At 45.5% G+C, this 18,303-nt stretch overlaps 1 protein-coding gene across 3 annotated transcripts in view; it reads right to left on the minus strand.

The window, feature by feature from the left end:
- Window positions 1-18,303, minus strand: part of LOC138491102 (probable cation-transporting ATPase 13A4) — a 995,403-nt gene that overhangs the window by 66,606 nt on the left and 910,494 nt on the right. For all 3 annotated transcript variants that reach the window (XM_069617423.1, XM_069617421.1, XM_069617422.1), the window contains one exon: window positions 17,778-17,962. In XM_069617423.1, the coding sequence (XP_069473524.1) occupies window positions 17,778-17,962 (185 nt within the window). The remainder of the gene's footprint in view (window positions 1-17,777; window positions 17,963-18,303) is intronic.

An 18,303-nucleotide genomic window follows, 5' to 3' on the forward strand; every position in this document is an offset into this window, starting at 1 on the left:
TCTCAGTGACCCCATGTATATTAATGGAGTCAGTCTCCCATCTGGGAAGACAATGATATTTCTGTTAAACACCCTGAATTCTCACTCCAGTTTTCTCGATCTATAGATCCATATCTTATTCATTAAATGTGTGTGCAGGGGTGATAACTTGTGTCTGAGAATTTAAAATGTTAAAACCATCCTACAGTGCCTTTAAATTAGGGGATGACATCATTAACCCTCTCCCCAAAACTGAAATACTGGGTGTTATACTAGATCAAGCCCTTAATATGAAAGCGCATGTGTCCTATGTGGTATCTTCAGCAGTATACTATGTAAAACTGTTGTCACATTTCAGGCCTCTTATCTCCCAAAAAAGTGCTGAAACTATTGCCAGGGAAATAATAGGGGCCACGCTGGACTATTGTTGCAGTCTTTTGCTGGGATCCAGTAAGGGGGTCATTCAGAGACTACAGGTGGTCCAGAACTGGGCTGTGAGAGTGGTAGTCGGCCTCTGTAGATGCGAGCACGTTACAGAGGCTAGGCGAGGTCTTCACTGGTTGCCAGTGAAATCCAGAATTACATTTCGAACATTGGTATTTATTTTTAAGTGTCGAATGTTGATGATGCCTTTGTACCTTCAATGTTATATCCCAGACAAAGCTATCAGGAGATCTTTAAGGTCAGATTCAAAAAACAGTTTGGAACAACCTAGAGCCAGGACATCTAAGGCAGCACATGGGGCCTTTGCATTTAAGGCACCAAGTCTATGGAATAATCTGCCAGATTATCTGCGCACTTTTGGTTGCCTTGTTAAATTTATGAGGGCTCTTAAAACCTTCCTCTATTGATTTATAACTCTAGTTCCATCTATTTCATTCTTGGGCACTAGGGGCCCTTTCTGTCCTTTTTTTGTTGTCTGCGCCTTCATGCCTGAGGGTCTATAATGCGCTATATAAATATCCTGTAATGTAATGTAATGTAATGAGAGAGCTCATTTGTTCAATCAGGAGAGATAAAGTGGTAACAACCCCCTGTATGTGGGATCAGGCTCATTTTGTCCCATGGCCCTTCACACCAGAATGAGTGAGCAGGTTTTAAAACCCTGCTGATTCTGCTATCTCACAGGCTCAAGCTTTCTATCCCTTGCCCCATGACGGCTTCCAACATCCTGAGCTACAGTTTATGGACAGCAGGCAGCTTGGGACATGCATATTGCCAATTGAATGTAGCCAGATCTACTATTTAGACACTGGGAGAGTGCCATGAATCCACATTGGTGGTGAAGAAGCACTCAACACAAAGAGCACAATGGTATAGTGTTGCAGTCCTGCTGAGAAATGACAATTTGGTCTGTTTAAATGTAAAGCAGAGTGGCTGAGAAGTACACGCACTGTGCCATTAAAAATAAAGCAGCTGTGGTGGGTGGAAGTACTGCTTCGGTGGCATCAAGTGTATGCAATTCCCTGTGGGGTATTGCTGGTCATTTCCTATTGAGGTATAGCAGCCCTATTGAGAAGTGACATTAAAAGTGAAGCTGTCCAGTAGGCTGGATCAGTGCTGCCCCATAAAAGGTGTAGAAGCCTCTGTGAGAAGTGGCAGTACTGTCCCAACGGTGAGAAGTGTAGTATTTTCACAGTACCTATGCTTAAGCACTTTGGGTTATTGAAAAGTACTGCTACATTCTGTGTAACTCCATTCCTTTAAATATATTAGCTCTTGTATAACCATGACAGTGTTCAGTTATTCTGATGATGATGAAAATGATGTCAGACTTGATCAATAGTTCTGGTTCTGTATCATTAAATGTACTTCAGATCTTTAGAGTCTCGGGAGGATAGCTCAGGGGCAACGTGCTCACCTTGGAAGCAAGACGACACAGAGAAACACGGGTTCGATCCCTCGGTCTGCGCAACACAGGTTCGATCCCTCGGTCTGTACTTAGAAGCCTATGGGTATTACGCGCATTATAAATAACCAATTAAAATTAAAAATAAATACATCTGCTGAGAAGTGCTGGGCCCTTGTCAATAAGAGTGTAGCAACACAACTGAGAAGTGCTGATGTGTTCCCATAAAAGTATAGCATCCCCGGTGGCAACATATCTCTTCGGATGCGATGTCTCTCAGCAATGTCTCTCAGCATAGAGGAATGATGGACTGCTTTGATAATGGGAGAACAAAAGCCTTTGATATTTAGAGTCTTGAAATTATGGATGTAAATATCTGCTTCAAATGCTGTTTTAAATCTGTAATATGGATTGTTGTAATGATGTAAGAAAAGTCAAATATGGTGAAAGGTGTGTAACAAACTAATCTACCAAATAAAAAATAAAAAAAAGTATAGCAGCCCCACTAAGATGAACTAGCATTGCCTCATCAAAAGTATAGCAGCCCCACTAAGATGAACTAGCATTGCCTCAACAAAAGTATTGCAGCCCCACTAAGATGAACTAGCATTGCCTCATCAAAAGTATAGCAGCCCCACTAAGATGAACTAGCATTGCCTCAACAAAAGTATAGCAGCCCCACTAAGATGAACTAGCATTGCCTCATCAAAAGTATAGCAGCCCCACTAAGATGAACTAGCATTGCCTCAACAAAAGTATAGCAGCCCCACTAGCATTGCCTCAACAAAAGTATAGCAGCCCTGCTAACATGAACTAGCATCGCCTCATCAAAAGTATAGCAGCCCCGCTAAAATGAACTTGCATTGCCCCATCAAAAGTGTAGCAGCCCCGCTAAGATGAACTAGCATTGCCTCATCAAAAGTATAGCAGTCCACTAAGATGAACTAGCATTGCCTCATTACATGTATAGCAGCCCCACTAAGATGAACTAGCATTGTCTCATCAAAAGTATAGCAGCCCCACTAAGATGAACTAGCATTGCCTCAACAAAAGTATAGCAGCCCCACTAAGATGAACTAGCATTGCCTCAACAAAAGTATAGCAGCCCCACTAAGGTGAACTAGCATTGCCGCATCAAAAGTATAGCAGCCCCACTAAGATGAACTAGCATTGCCTCAACAAAAGTATAGCAGCCCCACTAAGATGAACTAGCATCGCTTCAACAAAAGCATAGTATTATCACTGAGAAGATTCAACAATTATAGAAGCCCTGCTGGGAAACAGCAGTACTACCCCATCAAGAGTATAGCGAGCTAACTGAGGAGTAGCAGCATTGCCCCATTTCAAATGTGTCAGCTCTGCTGGAAATTGCTGGCTCATATAGATTACACAGCCCTGCTGAGATGTGCTGTAACTGTCTCTATCGAAGCCAAATATCTCTGAACCATTAGAGTTACAGCAGTCCTGCAAGTACTGTCCCATTGAATGCTATTACACTGAACAAGAACACTATGGCAAGGTCCATACTGGGTTCTATGTGATAATTCTGCATTTTACCTACACACAGATGCAAAGTGCCTCCATTTCTAAAAATCGCTTTGGGTTTGGTGTACCTCTACATCTGAGCACCCCTTTTGCCAAGAGGGGTGCACAGATGTACAAATACACCAAACCAAAACGATTTTTTGACATTGAGGGACAGATGCAAACGAGAGCCTCTTGCTTTGCATCTGTCCCTCAATTTATAAACATCGTTTTCCCCCGGCTTTTACCTGGGCCGCCAGAGAGAGGCACAGTATGAATGGAACAAAGGGCCATCCATACTGCGTGTCTTCTCTACGGCGGGGGGTAAGGGGGGGCTCAGTCCCGATTCCATTCTGCCGGGACAAAGACTGATATGCAAATGGGTATTTCCCATTTGTGAAAGGTACAGTGAGCAAAAAGCGTGTGCTGCAAACTCTCATCTCAGAACAGGTTATCATGCCATGTTCTTTCTGGAGAGGAGTGCCTGCTACCTTTTTTGAAATACATCTAAATCATGGTCCGTTGCTGCCAAATTGCCTGCCACCCCCTCACCTGTGGTTAGGGCCGCGCCCCTGTGTGTTGATTGTATGTGTATTCATTTATGAGGCACTGGAGGCAAGGTTCATGGAATCCAAAAGAGGATAGAAGTGTGTGGCACGTGACAAGGCCAGTGATCTTTGAGATGTGTATGAAGGAGAGAGCAGGAAGGGATGTGGTCACCTGATATGATCTCCACATTGAACGCCCTTAAATAAGGCTGTATTCTGCACCAAAACTCTTCAATTTCTATTAATCTGACTTGGGAGGATCAATTGCGAATTCCATCTCGTCTCTCCCTAAATTAGGGACTACCCCCGTACAGTGGATGGAGTACGCGGATGACCTTGTCTTGATGGACCTGACAGCGGGGGCCTGCAGTCATCCTTGTATCTTTTGAAATTGTATTTGAACAAGAACTCTCTCATCGAGAATATTGTAAAAACTAACATTATGGTTGTTAGCCCTGCTCGCAGGAAGGCAAAAACCACCCGATGGAAGATGTGGGGGAACACAAACATCTGTGCATCCCATTGGATTGCAAGTCTAGTGGAGAACGACTTCTGGATCACCTTAAAATAGGACCTGCTGTGATCGCTGGTGCAATCAGGTCCTATCCCAACAGGGGCGGGGGGACACTTAATTAAGGCATTAATGACTCTCTATCAATGAAAGATCTCCCCATGTATTCTCTATGGGGCTGCAATCTGGGGATTGCCTGAATTCTGAACAATAGAAGCATAAGAACGTACCCCACTGAAGAGACTGATGAGCCCACCATCGCAGACCTCTATTGACATGGTGGCCTTGAGCTTGAAGTGGTTCCCTTAGATACCAAGGTTCACCGTCGTTATCTACTTACCTACTGGAAGATAATGAATGCCCCGGCCAACACCTTGAAAGGGATAATGCGGGAGGTACTTACCACAAGTACATGCATGATTGCTTTTAGTTATTTTGTGGAACTTTCTATCATAGCTAGAAAATGTTTGGCATTGGAGGCAATGTGTGTTACTGAAGCCTCGTATAACACATTTTAATAAATGCTGAACTCTACTTTGTACAATACTAGTAAGGCGCAATTAACTGTGAACCTCTCAACCAAAAGTCATGCCAGCCTGTTTGTAAAATATATACTGGAACGGGTAGTGAGGCCGAGCTCCATATCCCACTTTGTGGGCAATAGTTTGGTATGGGACTACCTAAAGTTAGAATTCAACTCTGTGAAGACCCTGGAGATCATGGGGGCTAGGCTTAATATCCCACGAGCTAATGGGCATTGCAGGTTGTGTGGGGAACTGACATTGGAAGCATCTGTTCTTCTCCTGTGCATCGATGGGGCAGTTACGGGGGGATGCAATCTTAGCAGCTGGACTAACTTGTCATTACCAGGAGGACGACCTGTGGTCCTTGCTCATGGGTGGCAACCACAAAGCCATAGTCATCTATTTCACTTTGTTGTGGAAGAAAATTGTACATGTATTTGCTATATTGCCGTGGTGTACTGATGGTCTTGAGAGAATGATCTTGGGTCTGCTATAGAAACTGTTCATTTGAATGTTTTGATGACATCTGTTGCCATATTGATTTATGGGTTACTGTGAAGCAGTGATAGTTATCTATTGAATGGTTGAGGATTATTTCATTGATTAGCATTAAAGGTTGGTTTTTGTCACTGTATGATGCTATAAAAAAACGAAAAATATACCTTATATTAAGTGGCAAAGCATCCCAATGTTTAGACTACGATCCAGACTTCCCAAACTACATGAGCCCCGAGCCAGGGACTCCACCCAATCCAAACTCAAGAACCAAACCTCCATTAGTACCTGCCCTAACCTTACGCTAAAAAAACCCAAACTTAACCCCCTCAATACCACGACAACTAATAACAAAGCACTCATTACAGCAACTACCCCCACCACTACCAAAACCATCACCCCACCTATAAAAGGTGCCCTCATTAACGCTCGCTCCATAATTGCCCATGCCACAGACATCGCAGATCTCATCCTAGCTGAAGATCTAGACTTTTTAGCCATAACAGAGTCATGGCTCCATGCAGCCGCAGGCCCAGCCCTTTCGCTAGCCATCCCCAATGACTACACCATCATCCGAGCGGACAGAACCGAAGCTAGAGGCGGAGGTTTGGCCATCATTGCCAAAACTCACCTTAACATCAGACTCAATTCCGCTACACACCTCCCATCATGCGAATCACTTACAGCCAAGATACCCACTGCCAACTCCCAAACGATATCCATTCACCTACTATACAGACCGCCTGGACCCCTGGGATCCTTCGAGGAAGACCTCAGTGCCATCCTTACCGACAACCTAAAAAACTGCTCACAATGCCTCCTCTTAGGAGATTTCAACTTAGGTTACAAAGACCCCAAAGACAACCAGGCCACCCTCATCAGTAACACTTTGTCTGAACTAGGCTTCACACAAAAAGTATCCAGCCCCACCCATAACAAAGGGAGAACCCTTGACTGGATAGCAGACTACAACTGCACCATATCTATCACTAACAACTCTCCCCAATCCTGGACTGATCACCATCTCCTCTCCTTCTCACTTGAGGCCTCAAGCCCTATAACCAACATGGCACTAGCCGCAGCCATCCCCACGAGAAGTAAAAAAAAACATTACAGTGGAAAAACTGATCCCACTCATCCTTCCTACGCTCAACCAACTCCCCGATTCCAACCCTTATGACCTCGTAGAAGGCTATAACAACACCATGCGCAAAGCCTTAGACGCCATTGCACCACTAAAACTTAGAAAATGCAAACCAAAAAAGTACCTCAACCAATGGTTCTCCAGCCACCTTAATACTCTTAGATTGGAAAAACGTAAACTGGAACAAGTCTGGAGACAGTCTCCAACAGACCATAACAAGTTACTGCTCAATAAAATAACGGCCAACTACAAAAAAGAAATCATAGCGGCCAAACAAGAATCCTATACCCAGAGAATCTCACAATCCAATTCCAGCACCAAAGAATTATTTACTATCCTGAAAGAATTGGAAACACCAGTGATAATTCCAGATACCTGCGCCAAGAACAAACAATGGTGCGCCAGCGTCCAAAATGCACTAAATAACAAAGTCACTGGCCTTCAAACTAAAATTAAAAACAAGAAAGACTCCCTCACCAAACTCACCAACCCCACCAATGCCCACCCGAGCCCTCCACCCACACACCTTACACCCAACACTGCTCGTTTCAGCTTTTCCAAAGTCTCTACTCTCGAAATAGAAAAAATCATTCTCAGCCTTAAACCCTCCAACTGCAAAGGCGACCTCTGTCCCCCACAAATCATTAAAGATGCGGCAAGAGACCTCTCGCCATTCATCACCAGACTCATCAATGCCTCATTTTCCTCAGGACAGTCCCCAGTAACCTCAAAGAGTCTTGGGTCCTCCCTCTCCTCAAAAAACCTTCCCTAGACCCATCCATCCCGACCAATTACAGACCTATTACCACCGTCCCATTCCTGCTCAAAATACTAGACAAGACAGCATACCAACAAATCCAAAAACATCTTGAAATAAACCACCTCCTAGGCACACGACAATCAGGCTTCAGACCCCAACATGGGACTGAATCCGCCCTGATTGATCTGAAAGCCCAAATAGACACCCTTAAAGACAACGGGAAAACTGCACTACTACTCTTGCTAGACCTCTCCGCAGCGTTTGACCTAGTTGACCATAAAATCCTATGCAATCATTTAGACTCAGCTGCCCACTTCTCCCAAGAAGCCATCAGCTGGATTGAGTCATTCCTCAACAACAGATCCATGCGTGTCTTCTCCACCTCTGCCGCCGCCGAGCCCATCCCCATCACGTGCGGAGTCCCACAGGGCTCCTGTGTCTCCCCACTCTGTACAACGTGCTCACGAAGCCCCTGTTTGACGATCTAGATGGCCTCGGTATCACCTACACCAACTACGCTGATGATACACAGATCCTCATCCCGTTGACGGGAGATTACAACCAGGATTTGGCCTTGGTGAACAAGGTGTACCTCATCATTCAGGCATGGATGGCTTCGCACAGTCTATGCCTGAATGATGACAAAACTGAACTCATCATCCTTGGTTCCACCTCCAACTTAACTAAACTTAACCACAACTACACCAACTTCATCATAGACGGGAACCTAATCAAGGTTTCCAAAGAAGTGAAAACATTAGGAATATATCTCGACTCCTCCTTAACCTTCCACAAACAGGTTAGCTCGATGGCATCCTCCACGGCCTACACATGTAAGCTTATAAGAGCAGCCAGACCCTTCTTATCCACCCAGAGTTGCATTACATTAGCCAGAGCCCTGGTATTGTCCAAGCTGGACTACTGTAATGCCCTCTACGTAGGAGCCAGCAAGCAAATCACCAACAAAATTCAGACGCTACAGAACAACGCTCTGAGAGCGGCGCTCAACATACCCAGGAGGGAACACATTTCCAACATTAAGAAATCCCATAACTGGCTCAGCACAACAGACAAAATCCTGCTTAAAGTAGCATCGCTCACCCACAAATGCCTGAACAACGCGGCCCCACGCTACCTGGTAGACAGAATATGCAAACATACCCCCAACAGACCCACCAGAACTTCCAACGCTAACATGCTCATAGTTCCCAGGTTCAAACGCACTAAAATGGGCGGCAACAGCTTCCAGGTGAAAGCACCCCAACACTGGAACTCCCTACCACCATTCCTCAGAACACCCCAATCTTATTCACACTTTAGACGCAACTATATCCACTGGATAAAGAACAGAAACCATTAACACCTCTAACATCCAACATCACACTGCTGCAACCCTGCAATTTATGTTTATATGTAAATTTATAAATCTATGTAAATCTATAAAATATTTGTACTGCATTTTTTCCCTCTCCTGTCAAACTGTACACATTTCCCACGTTTATTTGACACAATGTAATTATGTAATGCAATGTATAAGCAACCTGTAACCAAGCTTTGAATAACCATGCTGCTCATGCGCCCTCATACCCTCGGGTCTGGCGCGCAGTACAAATGAATAAACTAAACTAAACTAAACTAAACTAGGGAGTAAAAGACCGAAAGACTGAAAGCGAGTTTGGGCCAGGTAACAGAAACTGAGCTTGGGAGAGAAGGGAACGAGAGGGGACAAGTACAGATACAAGCGAGGAAAGATAGGAGGGGTGCAAGCACATGAAGGCAGTTACAAGTATTACAGAGAACATGGGAATTTAAACGAGATTCCAAAGAATGAGAAGGCAAAGAAATAGAAGAAGAGGGGGAGAATCCACAAAGACTGCGAAAAGCAGAATTAAAGATGCAACAAAGAGGGACAAGATGGGAAGTAGGAAGACCAACAAGAAGACAGGAAGAGGAGTCAAGATGACAACAAACGAATGCCGTAATAAGAAGCTTAGTGGCGTGAAATGAGAGAATATTGAACAGTTGGAAACGAACAACTGTGAGCCATGCTAGCAATATGGGATGAAGAAGGAATTGACCAATTAAAAATGGCCGCCAGATCACAGGCAAAACAAGGAAAAGGAAGAGAGGCGAAAGGGAATAGCAGCTGGTGAAATAGGAGGAGGACAGAAGAAGTAGGAAAGAACAGAATTCCTGTCTTTTAAGCATTAAGGTGTAAGTTCTGCAAGTTCATCCAAGTGTGAACAGCAAGAAGACAGGAATAGTAGAATGAGCAATATCAAAGCAGGAGGAAAAGGAAATAAAGAGCTAGGAGATGCCGGCGTAGGAATGTGAAGAGTTCCCAAAGGAATAGATAATGGCCGAGAGAGGAGATGTCTACAATGAGAAGAGAAGAGGACCCAGGACAGAGCCTTGAGGAACTACATGTGGAAGTGTAAATACAGGGGACCTGAAGTCACCCCAAACAGCAGAAGAGCAATCAGCCAGACAGGGTCAAATCCAAGAAAAGACAATACCGGAAATGCCCAAGGAGTGTAGAGTGGCCAGGAGAGCGGAGTAGTCCACCTATCAGCGGTGGCTGGGAGATCAAGGAAAAGAACGATAGAAGAATGTTTAGAGCGCCTAGCAGATGAAAGGGAATTGGAGACAGAGAGTAAGCGCTGTTTCTGTAGGGTGAAACGCACAAAACAAACAAAAACCTGTTTGAGTTGGGGGAAGAGGTGAGTTAAGATCAAGATAGGATGTGACTTGGGAACGAACTCCACGTTCTCAAATTTTAGAGAGATAGGGAAGACGTGAGATAGGACGATCGGTTTCCAGGTAGGAAATGTCCAGTGAAGGTTTTTTTAGGAGTGCCAAAATCCCTGCACTCTTAAAATCAGCGGGAAACGTTGTAGAGGGAAAGCCAGATGAACAGATGAATAAGTGAAGTTAGATAAGGTGATAGGAGAGGAAATAGCTTTGTGATAAGAGTGGAAGGACTAGGAGCCAGGAGGGTTTCATTATTATTCTTAGTCAGAGAACTGCTGCCCGTTTTACATCGATTTTACTGCTCCTTTTAGCTCACACTCTATTTGTACTAATGTGCTTTAGGCTTTTATTAATTGTGTGCAATCTCTGTTTTATTAACTGTGCATTTTAAAAAAAGTATCTCAATCTTGCTGGACTGCCAGGCTGTTTTGTTTAAAATCCTGCCTAGATTCGACTTTACACCTACGGGTGCTTTGTGCTGAAGAACTAACTTACCCAGCACCCTTGTAGTCCTCTGTGACCTATTTATTTAGCATGAAGCCCGTCAGCGCAGTGCGTCAGCGCGGCGCGTCCTGTCTGTGCAGCTGTGTGGCACTCCGGGCTGTCGGGTGTCCACTACTCTTGCGGAGGTGGGTGCAGAATCCTGTTCTCTCTTTTCTAGTATGCAAGTAATGACATTGACTAAGGGCGCCGCGAATACCCTGTGGCTGGATGCGAGTAAACGCAGGCGGGAACTAGTGCCTTGCCATGGCACAGAGGCAATGTCCTCTGTGGAAGGGGGGTAATGCACCCAATATGCTCGATATAACAAAGTATGGACGTATGTGCAGGGTGCCCGGGCACTCCCAATAGTATATGAAACATTACCTGACCTGATTCTGAGACCAAGTTCTTTCATTAGGGCTAATGGGTAACAGAACACGCTGTGTTCCGGTCAGAATAAAGTAACTAGGAGAGAGCTTCATCAGCCGTCACAGGTAAATACTTTAGAAGTTTGAACACAATGGGCCTCATTACACGGAGGCAGTCACAGGTGCCGGTAATCCCTTACCGCCCTACTACGAGGTCCCTCAGTGGGTCCCGTCCTTAACGTGTGGTCAGACCACACGTTAAGGACGGGACCCGCTGAAGGGCTTCAGAGCAAATAACGGTACCGCTAATTGCAGTACCGTTATTTGCTCCTTCCCCATTCCCAGTGAGCCCTACAGGGGCTCAAATGGGAATGGGGAAGGGCCATGGTGAATGGGGAATTACCGCCCCGCCAACCTTGGAATGGGGCGGTAATTCCGCCATTCACCATGCCGGACTCCGGCGGCAACCATGGCGCTACTAGCGCCATGGTTACCGCCATCCGTGCAATGAGGCCCAAAGACTTACGTCCTCATTACGAGTTTTGCCTCCAAACTCGGGTCCGGGTCTGGGTTCCCTGAATGGGGAAATACTGGGCCATTCCGACCTTGGACTGCCCAGTATTTCCCCATTCAGGGAACCTGGGCCCGGTCCATCCCCATTCCCATTTGAGCCCCCATAGGGCTCAATGGGAATGGGGAGCATGCTAACAATGGGCCCGTTAATAATGGGCCCGTTGTTAGCATGCTGGGCCGCTCGCGGGACCCGCTAAGGATGTCTGGTAAAACCAGGCGTCCTGAGTGGGTCCTGCGAGTGGACCTTGTAATAGGGTGATAAGGGGTTAATGGCTCTGGCACCTTTACCGGCTCCGTTAACCCCTTACCGCCCCACCTCGTAATGAGGCCCTTAGTCTTCTGGCTCCCTCGGAGTGTCTTACCAAAACGATCCATAATACTGGCCTTAAAATACTACTTTTAAATATTAGGTCACTTTTAAAGTATGCGTTGGATGTAACCACCTACATTATAGATCAATATATTGACATATGTGCTCTGACTCAGACATGGTGACATGCCGCTGCAGGTCCAATGCTATCTTTGGCTATTCCATATGGCTACAATATTCTGCATCACGACAGGCAGGAGAGTAGAGGTGGGGGTGGTTGCCTTTATTTTCAAAGCAATATTTGAGTTCTGGGAAGTCACTGTACCCTCTATTGAGTGGAGTGAAATTCTGCAGATGAAAATCAGGACTGACGCAGAAACAACTTTCAACCGGGTGTTGGTATCCAGTTCCTCTACCTCCATGCCTGACTTCCCGGCCTCCGTATCCAATATTCTACTGCCCAGCATTAAATGTAATACTGAGTCCATTGTCTTTGGTGATTTTACCTTTCGGCTGGGCAGTAGTGCTAATCATACAGCATGTAATCTTGAGAAAGCATTTGATGATAAGGCCTTTGAGCATCTAATAAAGGTTCCTACACACATTCTGGGTAACACATTGGACTGGGTAGCCGCACATGACGTTAAAACGACAGGCTATGGTCATCTTGCCCTGTCCATGGCCTGACCACTTCTTTTTTCATTTTACGGTTATTAGGAGCAAAGCTATAACAAAAGATCACCATCACAGCCAGAAACTTGAGAAAACTCACACCAATTGCTTTGGAACCTTGGCTCGGGCCCATGGTCAAGAAGTATTGCCTGATGATATTATCAATGAGTATCCTCAGTCTATACAAGCTGCCATTAAACCACTTGCACCACTTACCACTAAATGTGTTGCTGACAGAAAAGGGCAGTGCTGGAAGTGGGTGTGAACGGGTAGGATTGGTGTTCCCCTTATTCTTCTTATTACGTTTAACTGCTCCTATTCTTTTATTTTAAAATGAAACCGTTGCGGAATTATTTCGTTTTAAAATAAAAGTGTCGGAAGAAGGTGACACTTGCACTTTGAGTGCACTTCACTGAACGTTCCCTTAAACAGCAGGCGCCTGTGTTTGGGGGTTTGTATTTTGTGTGGGAGGCGGTGTGGCAATGGGGTTTATGGGGAGTTGGTGCAGGCTAGCAGGGAACATAGTTCCACTTCTTCTTTTCGTACACTTTGACCACTGGAAAAGGGAAAGAATGGTTCTCCTCTGACCTACAAAAACTTAAAGTTAACAAAAAAAATGCTTTTATGTAAGGTGCTCGACATGAATGCTGCTAACGAGTACAAGACAGCCATTATAGTAACGGAAATAAATATGTTTGATAATAGGATTCTAAATGCCCGCTCTGACTCAAAAGAACTCTTTAAAGTTCTGAGGAAACTCGAAAATCCCTGTGCTGATAAAGCTGACCTCCCTGAGAGAGATATAGCATGGTGTAGTAGGATTCAGGAAGCTTGCTAGGGAAGCTTGACAAGATAAAAGAGACCATTGATAATGCCAAGAAATCCATGAGGCTGCCTGTGAATACCTCAAACCAGAGGGACGCCAGATCGCTGGTTCAGCAGTTCAGTTTAAAACCCCTGTTGGAGTCAGAATTAGCAGTGATCATTGCTAATCTTAAATCAACTAGCCGTGAAGGGGCTGCATGCCGGGCAGTTATTAAGGCTGGACTTCCCCCGCTGATAGGGGCTCGCTGTAAATTCATAAATGTATCATTTATACAAAATAATGTTCCAGATGTCCTGCAGAATGCCTGGATCACTCCCCTATTGCAAAAACCCAGCCTAGCCCCTGATATACCTACAAATTATAGGCCGATCACCAATAAGTCATTTCTTTTAAAAAGTTTAAACCGGTAGCCTATGTGCACATTTCAGACTATTTGAAAGCACATGTGATTTTAAATAAATGGCAATCAGGTTTTAGGCATGGCACAGAGACTGCACAGATGATGGATAGGGGTCAATCTGCCTTGCCCATGCTGTTGGACCTATCCGCAGCTTTTCATCTGGTCGACCACTCATGGCTGATGGTCGGATTAAAAGAAGTAGCCCATTTTTGAGATAATACTGCACTGTAGATTGGCTCCTTCCTTAGTATTTGATTGTGCTGGGTGTGCAGTAAGGAGGTCAAAGCGCTGCCATCTTGTCTCAAGTTTATTGTACCTCAAGAAGCCTGCCTGTCTCCTTCACTATTCAATATTTTCCCCGTGCCATGTTTTGATTTTCTGGAAGCGAATCATTTCACCTTTACCAGCTATGCTGACGACATGCAATGTGTTGTTACATTGCCTGGTAATCATACAGAAGATGAACGTACTGTAAATAAAATATATGAACTCATTCAAACATGGATGGTGACTAATAGCCTAGCACTCAATAAAGATAAAGAGAAAACAGAACTGATGATAGTAGGCACTGAAAACAAAATACGGAAACTCAATATGGACTAGAAGTTTTTTAATGTGGTAAATTGTAGTATTAAAACACAAAAAAAGTAAAGACACTTGGTGCATATCGGGATCAGAATTTGAATAACGAAAGCCCAGGTCTGAAGCCGTGTCTCTTCCACAGCGTACTATATTTAATCCTACATATCACGTGTAAATTGTGAGACCTCGGCAGGGCTATTGTTGGATCAAAAGTAGATTACTGCAGCAGAATTTTGCTGGGCATAGCGAAATCTGAGTGTGCAAGAAAACAAACCATACACAATAATGTCATCAGAGTGATTACCGGCCTAAAAAGGCAAGATCACGTCTCTGATGCAAGGCGCAGCCTGCACTGGTTACCCATTGAAGCGAGACCGCAGTTTAGTTTATTAGTGATAACCCATACATGTCCGATTGTCATGTGCCCCTTATACTTGAGGGAACTGCTGATTAACAAATCACGTGCAAGATCCTTGAGGTATAATCACACCAATCGGCTGGTAATACCAGCTCACAAACCGACACAGGCCATGAAAGGCGCCTTTTTCATCTTGCTGTTCCAAAGGCATGGAACGCCCTACTCCCCCACACCCGAACTCTGATATCGACTGAGCAACTGTGAAAGAAACTGAAAACAATTTTGTTTAGATAAGTTTTGGTTAGCCGACACTGGAATCAGTATGTTGCATTTGTGTGTCCTCTTTTGTGATGCCCCTATGTTCAATGTTACATGTCTGCCACTTCCGGGTCTCCTGGTGTGCAATCTAAATTGATTAAAGTAAAGTAAAGGGAGAAGCATTGGGATGAGTGCAAGCAAGATAAGGGAGAGTGGCAGACACAGATAGAAGAGAGAATGAGGAAAGAGACAATGAAAGCAAAGGAAGAACACAGGACGATGAGATGCTAGCGGTCGATGATGAGGAACGTAACGGTGCAACTTTAGAGATGAAGACATTTGCAAAACCTACACAAGCAGGAGAAGAAGAGGGGGCAGGGTATGGAGAGGGGGGTAAGAATATGATTAAGACGTTTGAAGAGACGTTTAGGTTGAGGAGAGTATGAGATAATGAGATTGGAGAATACAGTTTTTTGGCAGCGACCAAGGCCGTATCAAAGGTAGTGTGAATAGTAGAAAGATAAGCAAAATCAGTAGGATAGTGAGTATTTTTTCAACCAACGCTTAGCACTTCTGAAGGATGAGCGCAGTTATGATCAAAGATCAGAGGTCGACCAAGGTTCAGGAGGCTTAGATAAAGGACCGAATGGGTGAAGAGAGTCAATAGTAGCGAGAAGGAGTGTATTAAGAGTAGAAAGCGCGGTGGCAGTCGAAAGAGCAGCAAAGGTAGCAGGGAACGGTAGGGAAGAAATTAGCGCATGTGGAAAAACAGATGTGTCAAGGGTTCAAAGATTGCGATGGAGAATGGTATGTTCTGAGGGGGTCTGAACAGGGGAATTAGAGGGTGAAAAGTGGAAAGGGCAGAGAGTGATCAGAGAACGAAAAAGGGACTTGAGGAAACAGCTGACGTTGAGGGAATTGAGGAAGGGACTGATCTGCTTCCCTCGCTGTGCACTTACCTCTGTGACTTGCAAAGTGCCCTGTTGCTTCCCTCGCTGTGCAATTACCTCTGTGACTTGCAAAGTGTCCTGTTGCTTCCGCCACTGTGCACTTACCTTTGTGACTTGCAAAGTGCCCTGTTGCTTCACTCGCTCTGCACTTACCTCAGTGACTTGCAAAGTGCCCTGTTGCTTCCCTCGCTGTGCACTTACCTCTGTGACTTGCAAAGTGCCCTGTTGCTTCCTTCGCTGTGCACTTACCTCTGTGACTTGCAAAGTGCCCTGTTGCTTCCCTCGCTGTGCACTTACCTTTGTGACTTGCAAAGTGCCCTGTTGCTTCCGCCACTGTGCACTTACCTTTGTGACTTGCAAAGTGCCCTGTTGCTTCACTCGCTCTGCACTTACCTCAGTGACTTGCAAAGTGCCCTGTTGCTTCCCTCGCTGTGCACTTACCTCTGTGACTTGCAAAGTGTCCTGTTGCTTCCGCCACTGTGCACTTACCTTTGTGACTTGCAAAGTGCCCTGTTGCTTCACTCGCTCTGCACTTACCTCAGTGACTTGCAAAGTGCCCTGTTGCTTCCCTCGCTGTGCACTTACCTCTGTGACTTGCAAAGTGCCCTGTTGCTTCCTTCGCTGTGCACTTACCTATGTGACTTGCAAAGTGCCCTGTTGCTTCCCTCGCTGTGCACTTACCTCTGTGACTTGCAAAGTGTCCTGTTGCTTCCGCCACTGTGCACTTACCTTTGTGACTTGCAAAGTGCCCTGTTGCTTCACTCGCTCTACATTTACCTATGTGACTTGCAAAGTGCCCTGTTGCTTCCATCGCTGTGCACTTACCTCTGTTACTTGCAAAGTGCCCTGTTGCTTCCCTCGCTGTGCACTTAGCTCTGTGACTTGCAAAGTGCCCTGTTGCTTCCCTCGCTGTGCACTTACCTCTGTGACTTGCAAAGTGCCCTCTTGCTTCCCTCGCTGTGCACCTACCTCTGTGAATTGCAAAGTGCCCTGTTGCTTCCCTCGCTGTGCACTTACCTATGTGACTTGCAAAGTGTCCTGTTGCTTCCGTCACTGTGCACTTACCTTTGTGACTTGCAAAGTGCCCTGTTGCTTCCCTGCTCTGCACTTACCTCTGTGACTTGCAAAGTGCCCTGTTGCTTCCCTTGCTGTGCACTTACCTCGGTGACTTGCAAAGTGCCCTGTTGCTTCCATCGCTGTGCACTTAGCTCTGTGACTTGCAAAGTGCCCTGTTGCTTCCCTCGCTGTGCACTTAGCTCTGTGACTTGCAAAGTGCCCTGTTGCTTCCCTGCTCTGCACTTACCTCTGTGACTTGCAAAGTGCCCTGTTGCTTCCCTCGCTGTGCACTTACCTCGGTGACTTGCAAAGTGCCCTGTTGCTTTCCTCGCTGTGCACTTAGCTCTGTGACTTGCAAAGTGCCCTGTTGCTTCCCTCGCTGTGCACTTAGCTCTGTGACTTGCAAAGTGCCCTGTTGCTTCCCTCGCTGTGCATTAGGTCTGTGACTTGAAAAGTGCTCTGTTGCTTCCCTTGCTGTGCACTTAGCTCTGTGACTTGCAAAATGACCTGTGCTTCCCTCGCTGTGCACTTACCTTTGTGACTTGCAAAGTGTCATGTTGCTTCCATCACTGTGCACTTACCTCTGTGACTTGCAAAGTGCCCTGTTGCTTCCCTCGCTGTGCACTTACCTCTGAGACTTGCAAAGTGCCCTGTTGCCTCCCCAGGTCATGCCATGTTCAATAAATACCCTGATAATAACTTGGCCAGAGCCCTCATAGAATCACACCTACACATTGAAGCTGGAGTAGGAATCTTTGCCTCTTATTGTAGTGTGGCTGGGCTTGCACACTGGCATGGTTCTGCATGAAGAGGGAACGGTAAATTCACATATTGAATACACAGACTAGATACTCACAGTTGGTGTACAGAGGCTTCCGGAAGGGTTTCCCCTTGGACACCACAAAGGCCACTGCGATGTAGCTGATGGAGGTCATGGCCCACATGGAGGTGGTTTCGAAGCTCTGTACGTCAGAAGCTTCCCTGACGGTACCATTGGTGCTCATGTTTACGGCCATGCTCTGATTGGCTGGGATGCAAGCACTGCCAAGAAAGAAGCACAAGGATGTTAGAACTTTTATTATTCCCAAAGGATTCATTCTGATGCCAGGAAACAATGCGGGTCCCGGAAAGACATTTACTAAAATGCTCATATCTCCAAAAAGGAATACAATATAAGTAGCAGTGCCCAGCGCATCATGCGCCATTCTAGCTCTCCCTCACTGTTGCTCGCTCTCTCCTCTCTATTAGTGCTCTCTCTCATGCTCTCATCAGGGACGTCATTTCACCAAAATGCCACGGGGAGCGGAAGTCACATCACATGACCCTTGACCTCTGATGACATCACAGGAAGTGACATGAAGGGAAGCGATGGAACACAACCT

Source organism: Ambystoma mexicanum, chromosome 10, assembly GCF_040938575.1.
Source record: "Ambystoma mexicanum isolate Mex_15411 chromosome 10, UKY_AmexF1_1, whole genome shotgun sequence".
NCBI lineage: Eukaryota > Metazoa > Chordata > Amphibia > Caudata > Ambystomatidae > Ambystoma > Ambystoma mexicanum.